The sequence below is a fragment of the Podarcis tiliguerta genome (genome assembly GCF_965153285.1).
Source record: "Podarcis tiliguerta genome assembly, chromosome: 5".
NCBI classification, from domain to species: domain Eukaryota; kingdom Metazoa; phylum Chordata; class Lepidosauria; order Squamata; family Lacertidae; genus Podarcis; species Podarcis tiliguerta.
The window spans coordinates 57,451,843-57,466,700 of NC_139538.1; the positions used below are offsets into that span (position 1 = coordinate 57,451,843).

Genomic DNA, 14,858 nt, shown 5'->3' on the forward strand with positions numbered 1-14,858 from the left:
GCACGAGGGCTGAGGGGACAAACAAATGTGGGCCGCACATTGGATACTCCGCTCTAGAGAGTTGTACAACCCTCTCTGTGTTAATTAACACGTATATGGGGTGGCCTTTATGTGTTCCCCAGCAGTTCAGAATCCAGGTATTAAGAGAATAGAATACAAGTTTGATGTGAGAACAGCTCCTACTGTATTTTGGTGTGTTTGAATAGGAAATAGGCTAAGTAAGTTCTCTGAAACCAAGCTAGTCTTACTTTACTCTTCCAAAACTAAATATATTTATATTAAAGACCCTTCTCAGGTCTGCATTTCATTGAAAACCAAGCTACGTTTATCCCAAATAGTTTAAAAGTGATGGCACTGTAAATGTTGGTACCATTGTCTCTAGGTTACGTTAGAGGTAATCAGCTGGTGGACATACTGACATTTGGGGGGTGGAGATTGAAATGTTTTGGGAGCAATGCCAGATTTTTAGTAACTATTCATCTAGGGAGCTCAAAAACACTTGATTGTTAAATGCCAGTATTGCAGTTTCAAGTGCTCAGGTAACCAGGTATGGGGTGGCATTCTGCTAAGCTTTATTCTGAGGAGACCCATTGCAATGAATGGACCTAGCTTAGTCATGTTCATTAATATCAGTGGGTTTTCGCTGAATAAAGTGTAGTTGAACACCACCCACGCTGCCGGTAGTTTTTTCCAGCCCTGTAACCCATGTTTATTCATTGTCTTTATCTAGTTAGCCAAAAGCTTTGCAGACTTTGATGGTGTGCTAATAGGTCACAATGATTCCCTCTTTTGAAATAAATACATATTTTAAAGATTTCGGAGTAGCTTATGAATCCAGGTAGGTGTGCTTGCAAGCCAGCGTCAGCAACTTTTATCTGCAGCCTGATCCATGACAAGTTAATTACACCACTTATGCAGCAACTGCACAGATGCTCTATAGGAAGCTATAGTAGTTATACTGTAACTTGTGTTACCCTGGCTACTTTATCTCCTGATAACTCTGTAATTAACTTGTCACCACTGTTTAATGCTTAACGTATGTAGAGAATCAGTTAATGGCATCGCTAAAGTGATAGTAGCCTGAAGGAGAAGCTCATGCCCACTGGGAAGGCTATCAGGGATTGCTTAAACACAAAACACCCGGGCCTGACCTGGAAAGGCATTAAGAAGCTCATTTGTTAGGGCGCTTTGGGTAGAATGTTAAGAGTGTTCCTGATAAACATACAGCTAGTGTTCAACAGCCCTCTTTAAAGTGCAGATTTTGGAATTGCATTAATTTCCAGTAGCAAAAAAAGCAGCAATATAATAGGTGTATTTTCAGCCTAAATGAAGTTCGAGAGAGAACGAGGGGTTTTGTTAACATTACCGCATATGTAATAATACAGTTAAGAATCTTGCCCTGTCTGAACAATACATAACTACTTCTTACACTACCCTAGAGACCACTAACGTAAAAGATGACACCCTACTGCACATGTTAAAAACTTTAGGTTATACAGTGGTGGCTTCTCTCAATCAGATCATAGATGAATCATAGTCTCATGGGAACAAAATACTGTTCCTTTCTGCGCCATTCTCAAGAATAGTGAGCCTTTCTGGGCACAATGCAGCTCTTTTATAGAGAGTTCCAGTTTCTTGCTGGAAAGAAAGTGGTGCCTGTTATTAGTGATAAATTTGCATGTTTTGAAGAAACTTACAGAATGAACAAAAATCCTAGATGTGTGATAGCTTAAATTCTAAACTTTATGTTTATGAACGCATCATGTACTTTTAAAGATTTCCCGTGTTAGAATAATTTCCTGTTTGCAACACTTGTGTAGTCAGCAAAGTATCCAGTGCTGTCTGTATTGCCCATTCCCAGAAGTCGAAGGGCGAAACTGAATGCACGTTCTACCAATAGCATAACTCGTAAAAGCAAGCACTTGTTAAATCTATTTGTTTTTATTATAGACATCGATCTGCCAGTCGCAATAATGCATTTATGGACATTTTTCTGCAAGCACAGCGCTGGTGGCAGTTTTTACTGACAAATTGAGTCATATGGACAGTAGTTCAAAATAAGCTTACTTTATTGACAGATTGTGCAGTTCTCTAGTTCACAGAGTCTTCTTAAGATATTTGGATTGGCAAAAAAAGAGAGAATATAGCAGAAATATAAGACAACTGGTCTAATTTTTGAAGGGGGAACTTGTAAAATTGGTGTCGTAGGAAGCCATGTTTTTCAGCAATTTTAATTGTGGGTAATTTTAGATTATGAAAGTGCTATGGTGCCACATGAACAAAGTTAGCTGCTAGACAATGGAGCCCAAAGTATCTTGCATCTTACTTTGTGCAGACATTTAGGATGAACCTAGGAAATTTAGGAAGTCTGAAAAGGTCTCTCCAAAGCTGAAAGTATCAAGGATAACAACCACTGATTGTCTGTCCTACATGAGTTAGCCATTTTGTTCTCTGTTCACTTGGTTTGGAAGGATGCTATTGGTGCTTTGGTAGTTTGTTTCAGTTTCCACCACCCTGAATCATTTGGGGTCTTTAATGAACTTGTCCACTTCAGTGGTTATCTCTGACTCCACAAAATTTATGTCGTTAATAGTCCCAGTTTCATCCTTACTGGGCACCACTGCTTGCTTGCTGCCCTCCAAACTTCTTTCAACCAATACTTATTAGTAGATACAGTGGTACCTCAGGTTAAGTACTTAATTTGTTCCGGAGGTCCGTTCTTAACCTGAAACTGTTCTTAACCTGAAGCAACACTTTAGCTAATGGGGCCTCCTGGTGCTGCCGCGCCACAGGAGCACAATTTCTGTTCTCATCCTGAAGCAAAGTTCTTAACCTGAGGTACTATTTCTGGGTTAGCGAAGTCTGTAACCTGAAGCGTATGTAACCCGAGGTACCACTGTAGCGTACTAATGCTGCCTTGTAAATGATGGTGATGATGAATCAGTTGCCATTATAATGGTATTTAAATTGTGTTACTGTGATTCAGATCAATCAGTGTAAAATGCAAGCAATGAAATAATTATCTTCAGTATGGAGACCATTCAGATGCAGGATACTGCTTTGGTATTTATTTAGAGTGCTCTTCAGGACTTTGGTGTTCTTGAATGACTTTTCCACTGCTCAGTAAAGTGTCAAAGAAGACCCCCTGAAAAAAACAAGTCCAAGTGATAGTACTGTATATTGAGCACAAAGTTTAGAACAGAGCATTGCTTTTGCAGAAGGGAAATAAGTAGAATATCTACTTATAAGAGGATGCCATTGGCCAGATCTCTTTTAACCAGTGAAGTGCCGCAAATTCATACTTCATTGAACTTGTTCGTGATAATTATTTATTGAATTGAATTTATATCCTTCCCTTCTGAGCAAGCCCAAGGTGGCAAACAAATACGTAGCAAAAAGTTTTTTAAAAAAACAAAAACAAAAAAACCCATTCGAAAACAGTTGAAACATTCTAAAAGCAATTAAACATTCTGGGAGCATATCTGAGAACTTGGCTTTAGAGAGACCAACAAAATGCCATCTGACAGTACAATTTCTTGACCAACTTTACTATGTTTGAAGGGAATGTTCACAAAGTCATGCACACTGCATGTGAAAATAATGCTGTTATTGATAGGAACTGTTTATCCTGTGAAGCAAATAATCTTTGGAAAGATGAATACTCAAAGTTGGGTGGGTATCTCACCATAAAGATTATACTGTGCACACTTATGACTAGTCCCGTTGACTTACCTGCTCCTTCCAGGCTATGTGAGACTGTCTCCTGGGTGTAAATAGCATCCTGAACAGCAAAATAAGTGAAATATTTTGGCTTTATCTGGCACTAAGCTCCTGAAGTATAAAAAGGATGGTTAGAAACAGAGCGGGGTTCTATAGGACCAGCACTTCGTAGATTGCACCCAGTGGGTTTAAGATGGGGCAAGTGCAAATGTATTTATTGTCTTGTGTGGTTTATAGTTACTGCCTAAGCTGTTGCTTTCTGAAATTGGAACTAGGTGGTAGAAATGCGCTTGAATTGGAGGGGTAAGAAGATTGCTGCTATAATTATTGCAAATAAAAGTCATCTGTTAGTGGATATGCTTTGTTTTATATGGTGCCATTAATATTTAAAATGTGGATTTGAATTCTTTTCAGTTATCTCCATTTAGTGGTTGTTGATAATTCCATAGTGAGAATCTCTAAGAATATGATTAACCCTCAGGGTCATCTTATAATGTAATTATTAATGATTGATTCTGTTTATCCTTGAAATCAATATAAAAAGGAAAATTGCTTGGCATATATTTGGGCTTGATTTCTTACGTTTGGTAAACATGACCGCTAGTATTGGCTTTATATATTAAAACACGTTTGAGGGATCTAAAAGTGTGCAGCTTAGTTTTTAAATAATTATGGCGATACGTGGTGGTTCTTACATGACATATGTTAATATGGCCAATAGTGTTAACATCTCCTGCCACTAATAGTTAGGGTGGGGATGTATAGTAATTGATCTTCCTGGGAGTGCTGTAATGTAAAAACAATTCAGGCTGTTTGAAGTATATTTTACAAGTGTGCATTGGGCCTTTGGGATGTTACATTGAAAAACCCAATTGTACAGTTACCATGGGAACCCAATTAGAATAGATTGCTTAGGTTTTTTAGTCTTTTCATCTTGACCAAAAAATCTAATGTACTTTAAATGTTTTCATATGGAATTTTATGCATAGTCTGGATTGATGTAATAATAGCTTTTATTTGAATGCTAAAATGAGACTGTATCCACTGTGTATCAGGGTTTCCCTTCACCACCACAGAAAAATAATATTTTGGAATATGCATACATATTTAAACATAGCTATTGTATGTTTCTTTTTAATTGTAGTCAGGTTTAGTGATTTTTAACACTGTTTCAATAATCCTGAAAAACAAGACTGTTCGTCCATGACTCTTCTCCTGTTGGTAGAATTTGTTGACTGCTTTCAGATATTTAAAGGTACTCACAATGAAGAGAAAGGTGCGCCCACCCTATCCACAAGGGACCGGAACGGAAGCAATGGGAATAAATGACTGGGAAGTAGATTTAAATCAAACATCGGTAAGAACAGTAGTTTAGCAGCAGAATGAGCAGTTTAAGGGAGCTGTGGGATCTCCTTCCTGGAGGTTTTCAGGAAAAGAGCATATAAGTTGGAATACTGACTCCATTGTACAGTATTTTGAAACCTGAAATCCAGAACAGTGGCTATCAGCTGAAAGTAGGAAGCAAAAGGTAGAAACATTACATCTACAGATAGCTTCTTTTTACAACCTACATTTGTGGAAATCTGTGAGGCTGTGTGTTTGTGTAAAAAAGGGCTGTTTTATAAAAACGCTTTCTGAATACTGTAATTCTTTTAGAGAATAGAGGTAGATTCTTATTTCAGCCATATTTACTGCTTTCTCTCATGCTGGGATCTCTCTTAGTGGCAAGCTAAGACACTTCTAATGTCCAGCTGTGAAAGCAGAGCTGTAGCTTGCTTTGGAACAGACTCCCAACATCATTCCTTGATCTACCAAGCAGAGAATGCACTTGGCCTCAATCGGTTTGCCAAATAACAACACAGCTCTTGGAGCTGTGTCTAGCTGTGTGAATTGTTAAAGCATCCGTGACATTTCAAGCCAGCTAAATGACTAAGGAAAAATTATGACTCCTTACTGAGTGCCATCAGTTTTCTCAAACCAAGATTTATTTCTGTTATTTTCAGAACATGCTTGAACATCTATGTGGAGATTGATATAAGACCAAATGTTCAGGAAATTCTAAACCCTGTATGTACAGGCCAGACAAGTAATGCTAGGTTATGCATTGTAAAAATGCCCCTGTTCTGGGTTCCAGCTATGCCTTCTTCTTCCACGGTATGCCATTGCATTCCCTGCCCTACTCCCATATTAATTTTTTCTCCTCAACATTCAGCGCTGCTGAGAATGCTTAGTCCTCAGGGGCCTATTTTGGGAGTTCCACTACAAACATTGGAATTCAGATTGGGAGGCATGGTGGTTCACTGGTTCAGCTGCTACTTGAAGATAAGTTTCCAAAGAGAAGCACTGGCAAACTTGTGTTGTCTGTGGGTTCCCAGAGAATCCCCATCTTGTACTCTTATGCTTTTTACATCTATGTAAAGCTGCTGGAAGGAGTCAGATGGAGCTTTCAGGCATGGTGTCACCTATATGTGGACGACAAACCAGCTCTGTTTATCATCTATATGTCATCTAAATCCGGTGAGGCTGTCTAGATGCCGACATGTGCCAGGAGATGATAATGGGCTGGATAGACCCCGAAGCTGGATCCTGACAAGTTGGAGGCATTGTTGGAGAATGGTTCTTGTGTTTACAATTGAGGAGATAGCCTCTTCTAAATGAAGCTGAAGGTACAGATTCATAATATGAGCACACACCTGGATTCAACTCTGTTGCTAGAGACTGAGGTTTTGAGGAATAGTGGCTGGTATTCTGGGATAGGACTGTCCTCCCAACACCAACATCGCTGCAGCTCATCTGGACTGGGCAGGGCAGCAGCGATGTCAGGGCTGTGTGGGTGACTGGAGGAAACACTGGATTCACTCCACTGCTACATCCAGGTAGCTCTGCTTCTCACGCCTACCCTGTCCCACCCAATCCATGCCCAGGTAATCTGCAGCAATGCCAGTATCAAGAGGGCAGGCCGCCCATTCCTACCATACTGGCTGCTACTGAAGAAAAGAAAGTACTTATTTGTACAGCAGATAGTTGAACTAAGGAATTCGCTACTGTGAGACGTGCTAATGGCCACCGACTTGGATGCCTTTAAAAGGGCTGTAGACAAATGGCTGTAGGATAAGGCTATCTATTGTACTCCCTTCAGTATCAGTATGTCTGTGAATACCAGGTGGTTAAAGTGTGGTGGTGCTCATGTCCTGCTTGCAGCTTTTTCATAGGCTTCTGCTTGGCCACTGACAAAGGGATGCTGGACTAAGTAGGCCTTTGGTCTGATCCAGCAAGTCTCTCCTTAAGTTCCTGTAATAATACTGTATTTTATTGGAGATTGAAGGGGTGCAGATCTGCATTTTCTCACTTCTGACAGTGTGCCAAGTGTGGGGACATCATAGAAGTAAGTGTAATACTTAAAGTGCCCAGCAGTCTGGGCAGATTCATTTGAACTGCTTTGTTTATATGGAAAAAACCTGCTGCGGTTCAAAAGTATATTTTCCATAAATCATAAGGAATGTTTATTTCTTATCTGCTTGCTTCCCCGTGTTCATCTATAAGCGCCTGCTGCCTCCACAGCACATACTTTCCCTGCGGAAAAGTGGGAAAGCAAGTGGATCTTGGTGGAATTCAAAACCATATTTTCCCTTTGATTAGTCAGCAGGAAAGCTGAAAGGGAAAAAACAACAACCTTTCTTTGAGTCCATCTCATCACTTGAGATCTAGCACTTGACCCCTGCTATTCCCACTTCTTCTCAACCTGCCTTTAAGTGCTGTGATGGAGTGCAGGGAATTTCACATTTGTCTGCTAAGAGAAGCCTGAATCTCTTCCTCTGGGGGTGAGGTCATTAAGAGTTATTTGCTAAATAAAAGTTTAAGGCCTTTGTTCAAGTCACAAAACAAAATGCAAAGTGTTTATTAAACTGCAGTATAAACCGTTTCTAGCTTTGGGTCAGATTCATATTTAAGGGTAAGTGGGCTGCAAGTGGACACCATGCTATCCAAAAGGTATCCAGGAAATAACTACGCTATCTGTTTGAGCCATGCTAAACCAGGTATGCCTGTCACTCACCTCATTGCTACCCTGGTATCTGAGCCAGACTGATTGCATCACCCAGCAGTTTGGCTTTCCAGTGAGTGGATTCTCACCCGGTGTGCTACCATACCCTATGACTTGTAACCAATAAAGTTGTGGATTTAATAGCGCCACCTCATCCTACATATAGTTCTTGCTCCTGGAAATGATCTTTGTTCCATGCTGTCGGAACAACCCCTTCTCTTTTGGCAGTGTGCTGTGAAAGGCAAGAATAAAAAGGGATGATCATGTACTCAAGAAAAAAAACTGCCTATCAGTTTCTTGTTTTGTAGACTCAATAATAGCACCTCTTAATGTGGGGACGAAAAGGCATTTTTGCCCCATCCAGATACAGTGGTACCTCGGGTTACATACACTTCAGGTTACAGACTCCGCTAACCCAGAAATATTACCTTGGGTTAAGAACTTTGCTTCAGGATGAGAACAGAAATCGTGCTCCAGCGGCACGGCAGCAGCAGGAGGCCCCATTAGCTAAAGTGGTGCTTCAGGTTAAGAACAGTTTCAGGTTAAGAACGGACCTCCGGAACGAATTCAGTACTTGACCCACGGTACCGCTGTAGTTAGATTTCAACATTCTGACCTGATGTTGGAAAAGATAGATGGTATGTAAGTTGGACCTGGACTTGTAACTTAGCTATTACATTAAAATACAGTTAATTATAGCAGTCAGGTGTAATGCAAACATACAAATGTTTTTGGAAGTACTTGAAATAATATTGAAAAATGTCTAGAGCTGTAGTTGAATATGATTAGCAGTTTTTGGCTATGTAAATTGAAATACCTTGGAATAAAAGGAAAGCGAATATAGCAAATTCAGTCTAGAAAATAATTTTTGTTTTTACAAAATGTGCCTAATTGAACAATATCAGGCAAAAGGCTCAATCAGTTTTGAAAGTGGTTTCTCTCCCTCCACCCCTACTTCATCTTTGAAATCTAGGTCTTGGCAGGTTGTACTACCTGTACTAAATTGGGTTAGCATGATTGAAAGGGGATGTAATTTCTATTCAGGCTGCTCAAAGCTCTTTATTTTTAACACACATTTAACCAAAACACTTGGGAGAAGTCCACTTCTTGTTAAGGATTCAACATCCCCACCCCTCTAATTAAGATCTGAGAATACTCCCGGTACGTGTATCTGACTTAGCAAAGGAAGACCTCCAGCAAACAAAATGAAGCTAAGCTTTGCAATCTTAATATTTGGGCAACTCATACAAATGTGCTTTTGCATTTTATATTGTTAAAATTACAAGCTGGAAGTGCACAGTCCACCACCATACAAGGGGTTGTTTTTTTATGCACACGTTAGTGTCTTTAGACAAGTCCTTAGGCACATGTGTTCATGTTGACACATTTTGGCTTTCATCGGCTTTGCTATGCTCACTTTTAAGGCCATGGTCCTGGGCCCACTTACTCTGAAATAAGTTCTACTTAAATAAATGGGACAAATCCTGTGTGGTAACTTACTGCAGTGTGTATATAAACACTTGGTTAAGCTGGTCACCTGTCTCGTGCTGCAAGGTGTTGAAGAAAACCTTACTGCTCTTCCACTCCTGAGCTGAAATCTGGGACAGCAGAGGAGAGGTAAAATATTGTCCATCAACAGAGGCCGGGCAATTCAGATGACCACCTAAGTTGTTATGTGCACAGTATGGTAAGTTAACCATTTGTAAATGATTGCCTGCATTATCGCTTCATGGAAAGTAAACATCGCTAAAGTTGGGTTATAAGAAAAACATTACTCTAAACCACTATAAAGTAGAAGAGTGAATTAAAAATATATATGTACTATGAACTTGACTCTAAATCTCCTTATTTGCAAATCATTTCAAATAGTTCTGGTGAAACTTGCTTCCTTGTAAATGTTTTTATGTCTTCCTTTGCTTGCAGCTGAAAGCAGTCTTGCAAACTAAATCGTTAATAGCCATAGTAATTTATAGGAATATTTCATGCTTGTTTTTCTTCACATATGCAAAATATCTCAGAATGCCCTTTGTGCGCATCTTGTTTAATCTAAGGAAGGAAACAATATGCATATGGAAAAAAACATGGAGTGTTTAGTAGCTACAGTACAGTATATTTTAAGCATTATTTTTACAGGCTTTCGGATGTGTCTTAAGCCTTGCTGTTATCCTGTAGATCCCTATTTTACAGGACAAGTGATGAGAGAAGTCCTCATAATCTCATTCTGTTGATTATGACTCATTGCAGATGATAGATGACCTACTGAACTGCAAAATTCCTGTTTGCTTGCAAGAAAAGAAATTTCCCACCCACTGTTTGGTACTGCATCCTCTAAAAGTCTGAGTCCTCTCTCTCTTTCTCTGTGATCTCGTATCTAAGAGGGGAAATAAGAGGGGGCATGGTATCTCTTTTAGTTGCCTATGAAATGTATGCTTTTGTATTTTTTTCTTAATGCATTTCAATTTTCCTTTCTCTTAGGCCGAGCTGCTTCATATACTTAACATGGCATCAAAACTTCATCAAAAAGTAAGTTGCTATGGGCAGAAAATAGTGCATTTGGGTCCACACACAAAGTAATAATGTTGGAGAAGAATTCGCATAACGTAGTTGGCATCTTTCCCTAGTGTCCAGCAGTCAGTGTTAAGAATCCGGTTGACAAGATTGATGCTGCATTGTAAATCTCAGTAGCTCTGTCATGGTTGGTAACAGGCAGCAGTGGACCTTTCCGCATCACATATCTATCTTCCACAGAGCATAACCTAATTGAAGATTGCTGTATTTTTAGGGTTAACTGAGCTGTTTTCTGCTCTTCTGTGGCTAGATGAATCTTTATTTTTCTTTTAAAAGCAACAACAAAAACACTACCTAACAACAAACCCTTAAACTTCAGATTCAAATTCATATTGTGAGTCAAGGCATTTAACATAAAACCAGTTATTTCTTCAATAAATCTAAACTCTGTAGAAAATTGTATTGTATAAAATATCAAGCCAAAATTGTCTAGCTGATATCTCATCTGAGATGCAGCATCCTCTGTATAGATCACACTTAAACTTGTACATCTGAGGTGCTTTTATGGTAACCTTCCTTTCGTTTTTGGTAGGTGTGTTCTTTCACTGTTTTCTATACATGTGAACCATACAGTACTCAGGTGCAGTAGATACAGTCTGATTTTGGCACTGTATTTACTGGGGTAGTTTTTACCAGCTTGAGGAAAACATGGGGCTGGCTGACACCTACACACACACACACACGCACACACGCACACACGCACAACCTTCCAATCACCTCCAGGAAAAACTGAATAGCCTTTAGTTACAGGCAGCCCCTGTTTTGTGTTTGTGGGGGGGAGTGCATTCCGATCATAGCGCATGATGGCAGAGTGTTCATAAGCCTGCCCCATTACGCCCACCCGCCCCATTTTATGACCACTTCTGGGTTGGTGTGCTGCGTGCATGTGCAGTCACTTGTCAACTGACCACGTGTAAATTGGTTGTTTCCTGTATTACATTAATTTCTTTTCCTCCCAGTTACCCCCTCTCCTTGTTTGCTTGATTACACATTTATCTTTTGACGCTATGATTTGTAATGGTCAACTTTAAATGCTTACATAGGTTGTGGGTTTCCCATCTTATTATTTCCTCCTCCCCATAGAAGCTATAAAATTTTCCTCTTTTCAGTGAGGAGAGAATGGGGGCCAGAGGGAAGTGAAATGCCGTACTAGAGGCTAAACTGTGGAAACTGCACTTGAAACTGGGTAATTGTGCAAAGCTTACAGTAAGGCTCCTTTAAAATACAACCTGCCCTACATAGATACACATACACTTGTGTCTGTGATAATGATGCACATTTCACTCCTTTGCTGAAGAAGTTAACAAGCAAGAAGTGAGGTAGACATCCAAATGGCCATTCTGTTAGGAGTGTTTATTTAGAGCAGGGGTTGGCAAACTCTTTGCACCACTGGGCACATTTCAAATTTTGTAATTGCACCACTAGTCCTATTGGAAAAATATGTGTGTGTTTTTCATTTTGTTTTCTATTTTCTCGTTGAAAGTTGAGACCAGTTGAACAGGGAGACCAAAGAATCCTTCAGTCAGTCTTCAGTTCTTGCCCCCACACTTGGTGCTTTCACTAGGTATTTCGTTTTAATGGTGGTAGGTCTATTGTGTTGCTCTCAATGCTTGGATACTATTTCTCTTTTAAGCCATGTGTACTGTATATAGAGGGACGTGGGTGGCACTGTGGGTTAAACCACAGAGCCTAGGACTTGCTGATCAGAAGGTCAGCGGTTCAAATCCCCGCAATGGGGTGAGCTCCCATTGCTTGGTCCCAGCTCCTGCCAACCTAACATTTCGAAAGCACATTAAAGTGCAAGTAGATAAATATGTACCGCTCCGGCGGGAAGCTAAACGGCATTTCCGTGTGCTGCTCTGGTTCACCAGAAGCGGTTTAGTCATGCTGGCCACATGATCCGCAAACTGTACGCCGGCTTCCTTGGCCAATAAAGCAAGATGAGCACCGCAACCCCAGAGTCGGCCACGACTGGACCTAATGTTCAGGGGACCCTTTACCTTTACCGTTACCTTTTACTGTATATAGGGCATTGGCAAAAATGGTGGTGTTTGCTCTTCAGCTGCCTCTGTCCTTGTTCTAATTCTGCTAGGAATGGATAACTTCTAATACCATGAATGCCATGTAAACACGGAACATGTTTTTCCTGCTTTTTGTGAAATTTGCACAAGCTCTGATGGTGTGTGTTTATGCCTTATATTTCTTTCAGTGTATGATCTGACAAGTATTTTGAATAGAATTTAGTCGGGGTGCTGGTTATTGTAGGGCTATTTGTTTGAAGATACAATATGGAAACCGGACTTATTTGTTTACAAGCAAATTCAAGTGGTTCCTTTATAGTTTAGTTTAAAGAGGAGCGTTGTTAATAGTGTTACCCATATTGCTTGGATTCTGTTTTACTGTTATTCTTTAGTTCTAACTCTTCAGGTGTAGCTATTTTAGTATTATGGAGGATGATGGATGATGCAGGAAAGTTTCTTTTGAAGCACTTCTGATATTGTGCAATGCACTTGGGGGTCAGCTACACTTGACTGATGCATGATTTATCTGATGTCCCTGCCACTTTCTGAGATAAAGCTGCTATTTTATCAAAAATGCCAGCAACTGTGACTTAAAATTTATATGCCTTCTTTTTCAAATAATTGCTCTGATTACTTTCCGGCGTAGCAATAAAATGATAGAGGTAATTGCACACAAATGTGAGATAGCACTGAAATACAATAAAATTAACCTGAATTAGCTTGACTTGTCGATGAAGTATTTATGAAATGTATTTTTGAAATAAGAGAGACCAATATTATAGCTGGAAGGTGAGTTATTGCCTTAATGTAATACAGTTTGAAATTTAAAAAAGAGACTGTTACAGTTGAGGGTGATTGTGCTTTTGAAATTAAGTTGAAGTGATTCTTATAATTGGCAGCAATAATGCATTGCGAAGGTAATATCTTTTATTGTGTTATGCCTAGTTGCATTATCTCTTAGTTTGTTCTGACTTGAGCTTCTCGGAAAATATAAGAAACAGCCCTTTGAATTTTTGTGGATTTTGATAACAGAGCATCCTGTGAAATATTATGCAATTTTGATTATAAATCTTGCCACTCTGTTTCATGTATGAAAAACATTTTATTGGCTTAAGTTAAACCTGGAGAAAAATCCACAATTTTATTTTTATTGGGTTTTTGTAGCTTTAGGATGCACAGATATAAGAGTGTGCCTAACATATGGCCAAGGCAATCCTACACTTAAATTATGCTGGGACTGGAGATGTATCACTGAAGAACAATCTCCAAGGCACACACAGTCCATTCGGGCAAAAGTTCAACACCACCCAGGGAAAGAAAGACTCTTTTGCCATATAAACAGTGAGGTTGGCCAAAGATGCATTCTGCCACCAGCAGCCCCCAGTGGTTCCGTACATAGGGCACTGGTTTGCAGGAACAGGAAATGGGAATTTGAGTCTCACTAGCATCAAGGAGTGAATATGCCCCACTCAACCTCTACATGTCTGCTTAAAAAAGGGGCCTGAGACTCAAACCCACATTGCAAGCTCCACAGAGCAGTTCCCTAACCAACTAACCACACATCAACGGGCATCCTAGTTGCCAGGAGCACTAGTTGGGTGTAATAGCTTATGTTTCACATAATTTCACAGGTGTGAATCTAGGATATAAGCCCACATTAGGATAGGTAAAGAGCCACACCCAGGCACAGCTGAGGCAGTCGGGATGAGTGTTCCATGGACCAATCTGATCTTTTGGCCCACATCTTCCCTGTTTTTCTCTGATAGGGCAATCTTCCCGGGTGGCACCTCTATAGGACTCACTGCCCTTCGGCATGCACATGCCTCCTTCTTCCCATCCTCCACACTGCCTCATGCACTCTGATGGCAGCACCTATCCTATTTACAGACTTGTATAGTGTATTTGGTGGGACGCGGGTGGCGCTGTGGGTAAAAGCCTCAGCGCCTAGGGCTTGCCGATTGAAAGGTCGGCGGTTCAAATCCCCACGACGGGGTGCGCTCCTGTTGTTCGGTCCCAGCGCCTGCCAATCTAGCAGTTCAAAAGCACTCCTGGGTGCAAGTAGATAAAAAGGGACCGCTTACTAGCGGGAAGGTAAACGGCGTTTCCGTGTGCGGCTCTGGCTCGCCAGAGCAGCGGTGTCACGCTGGCCACGTGACCCGGACGTGTCTCCGGACAGCGCTGGCCCCCGGCCTCTTGAGTGAGATGGGCGCACGACCCTAGAGTCTGTCAAGACTGGCCCGTACGGGCAGGGGTACCTTTACCTTTATAGTGTATTTGATTGAGCTGAGAGAGGAGGGGTCACTTCCCTGAGCCCATAAATCTCTTTTCCTGACAGCTGGTCCCAGAGTCCCATCCTAAGGCCACTTCAAGCCCAATCCCTATAGACTGGGGAAAAGGGATTGTATCTACGGCTAAATGGCAATAAAGGTGTATATGGCATAGTGAAACCTGTTATTTGATAGCACCAGAAATCTTGAAAGGGAATGAATGACACATGAGTGGAGGTT

The 14,858-nt window shown here is 40.6% G+C and overlaps 1 protein-coding gene across 8 annotated transcripts in view; it reads left to right on the top strand.

Annotated features, from left to right (window-relative positions):
* Window positions 1–14,858, top strand: part of MGMT (O-6-methylguanine-DNA methyltransferase) — a 175,170-nt gene that overhangs the window by 6,264 nt on the left and 154,048 nt on the right. For 7 of the 8 annotated variants that reach the window (XM_083439768.1, XM_083439769.1, XM_083439771.1 and 4 more), the window contains exon 2: window positions 10,238–10,285. In XM_083439768.1, coding sequence (XP_083295894.1) covers window positions 10,238–10,285 — 48 coding nt within the window. Of the gene's footprint in view, window positions 1–10,173; window positions 10,286–14,858 lie in introns of all 8 variants that reach the window. The other variant, XM_083439774.1, reaches the window with a different exon arrangement.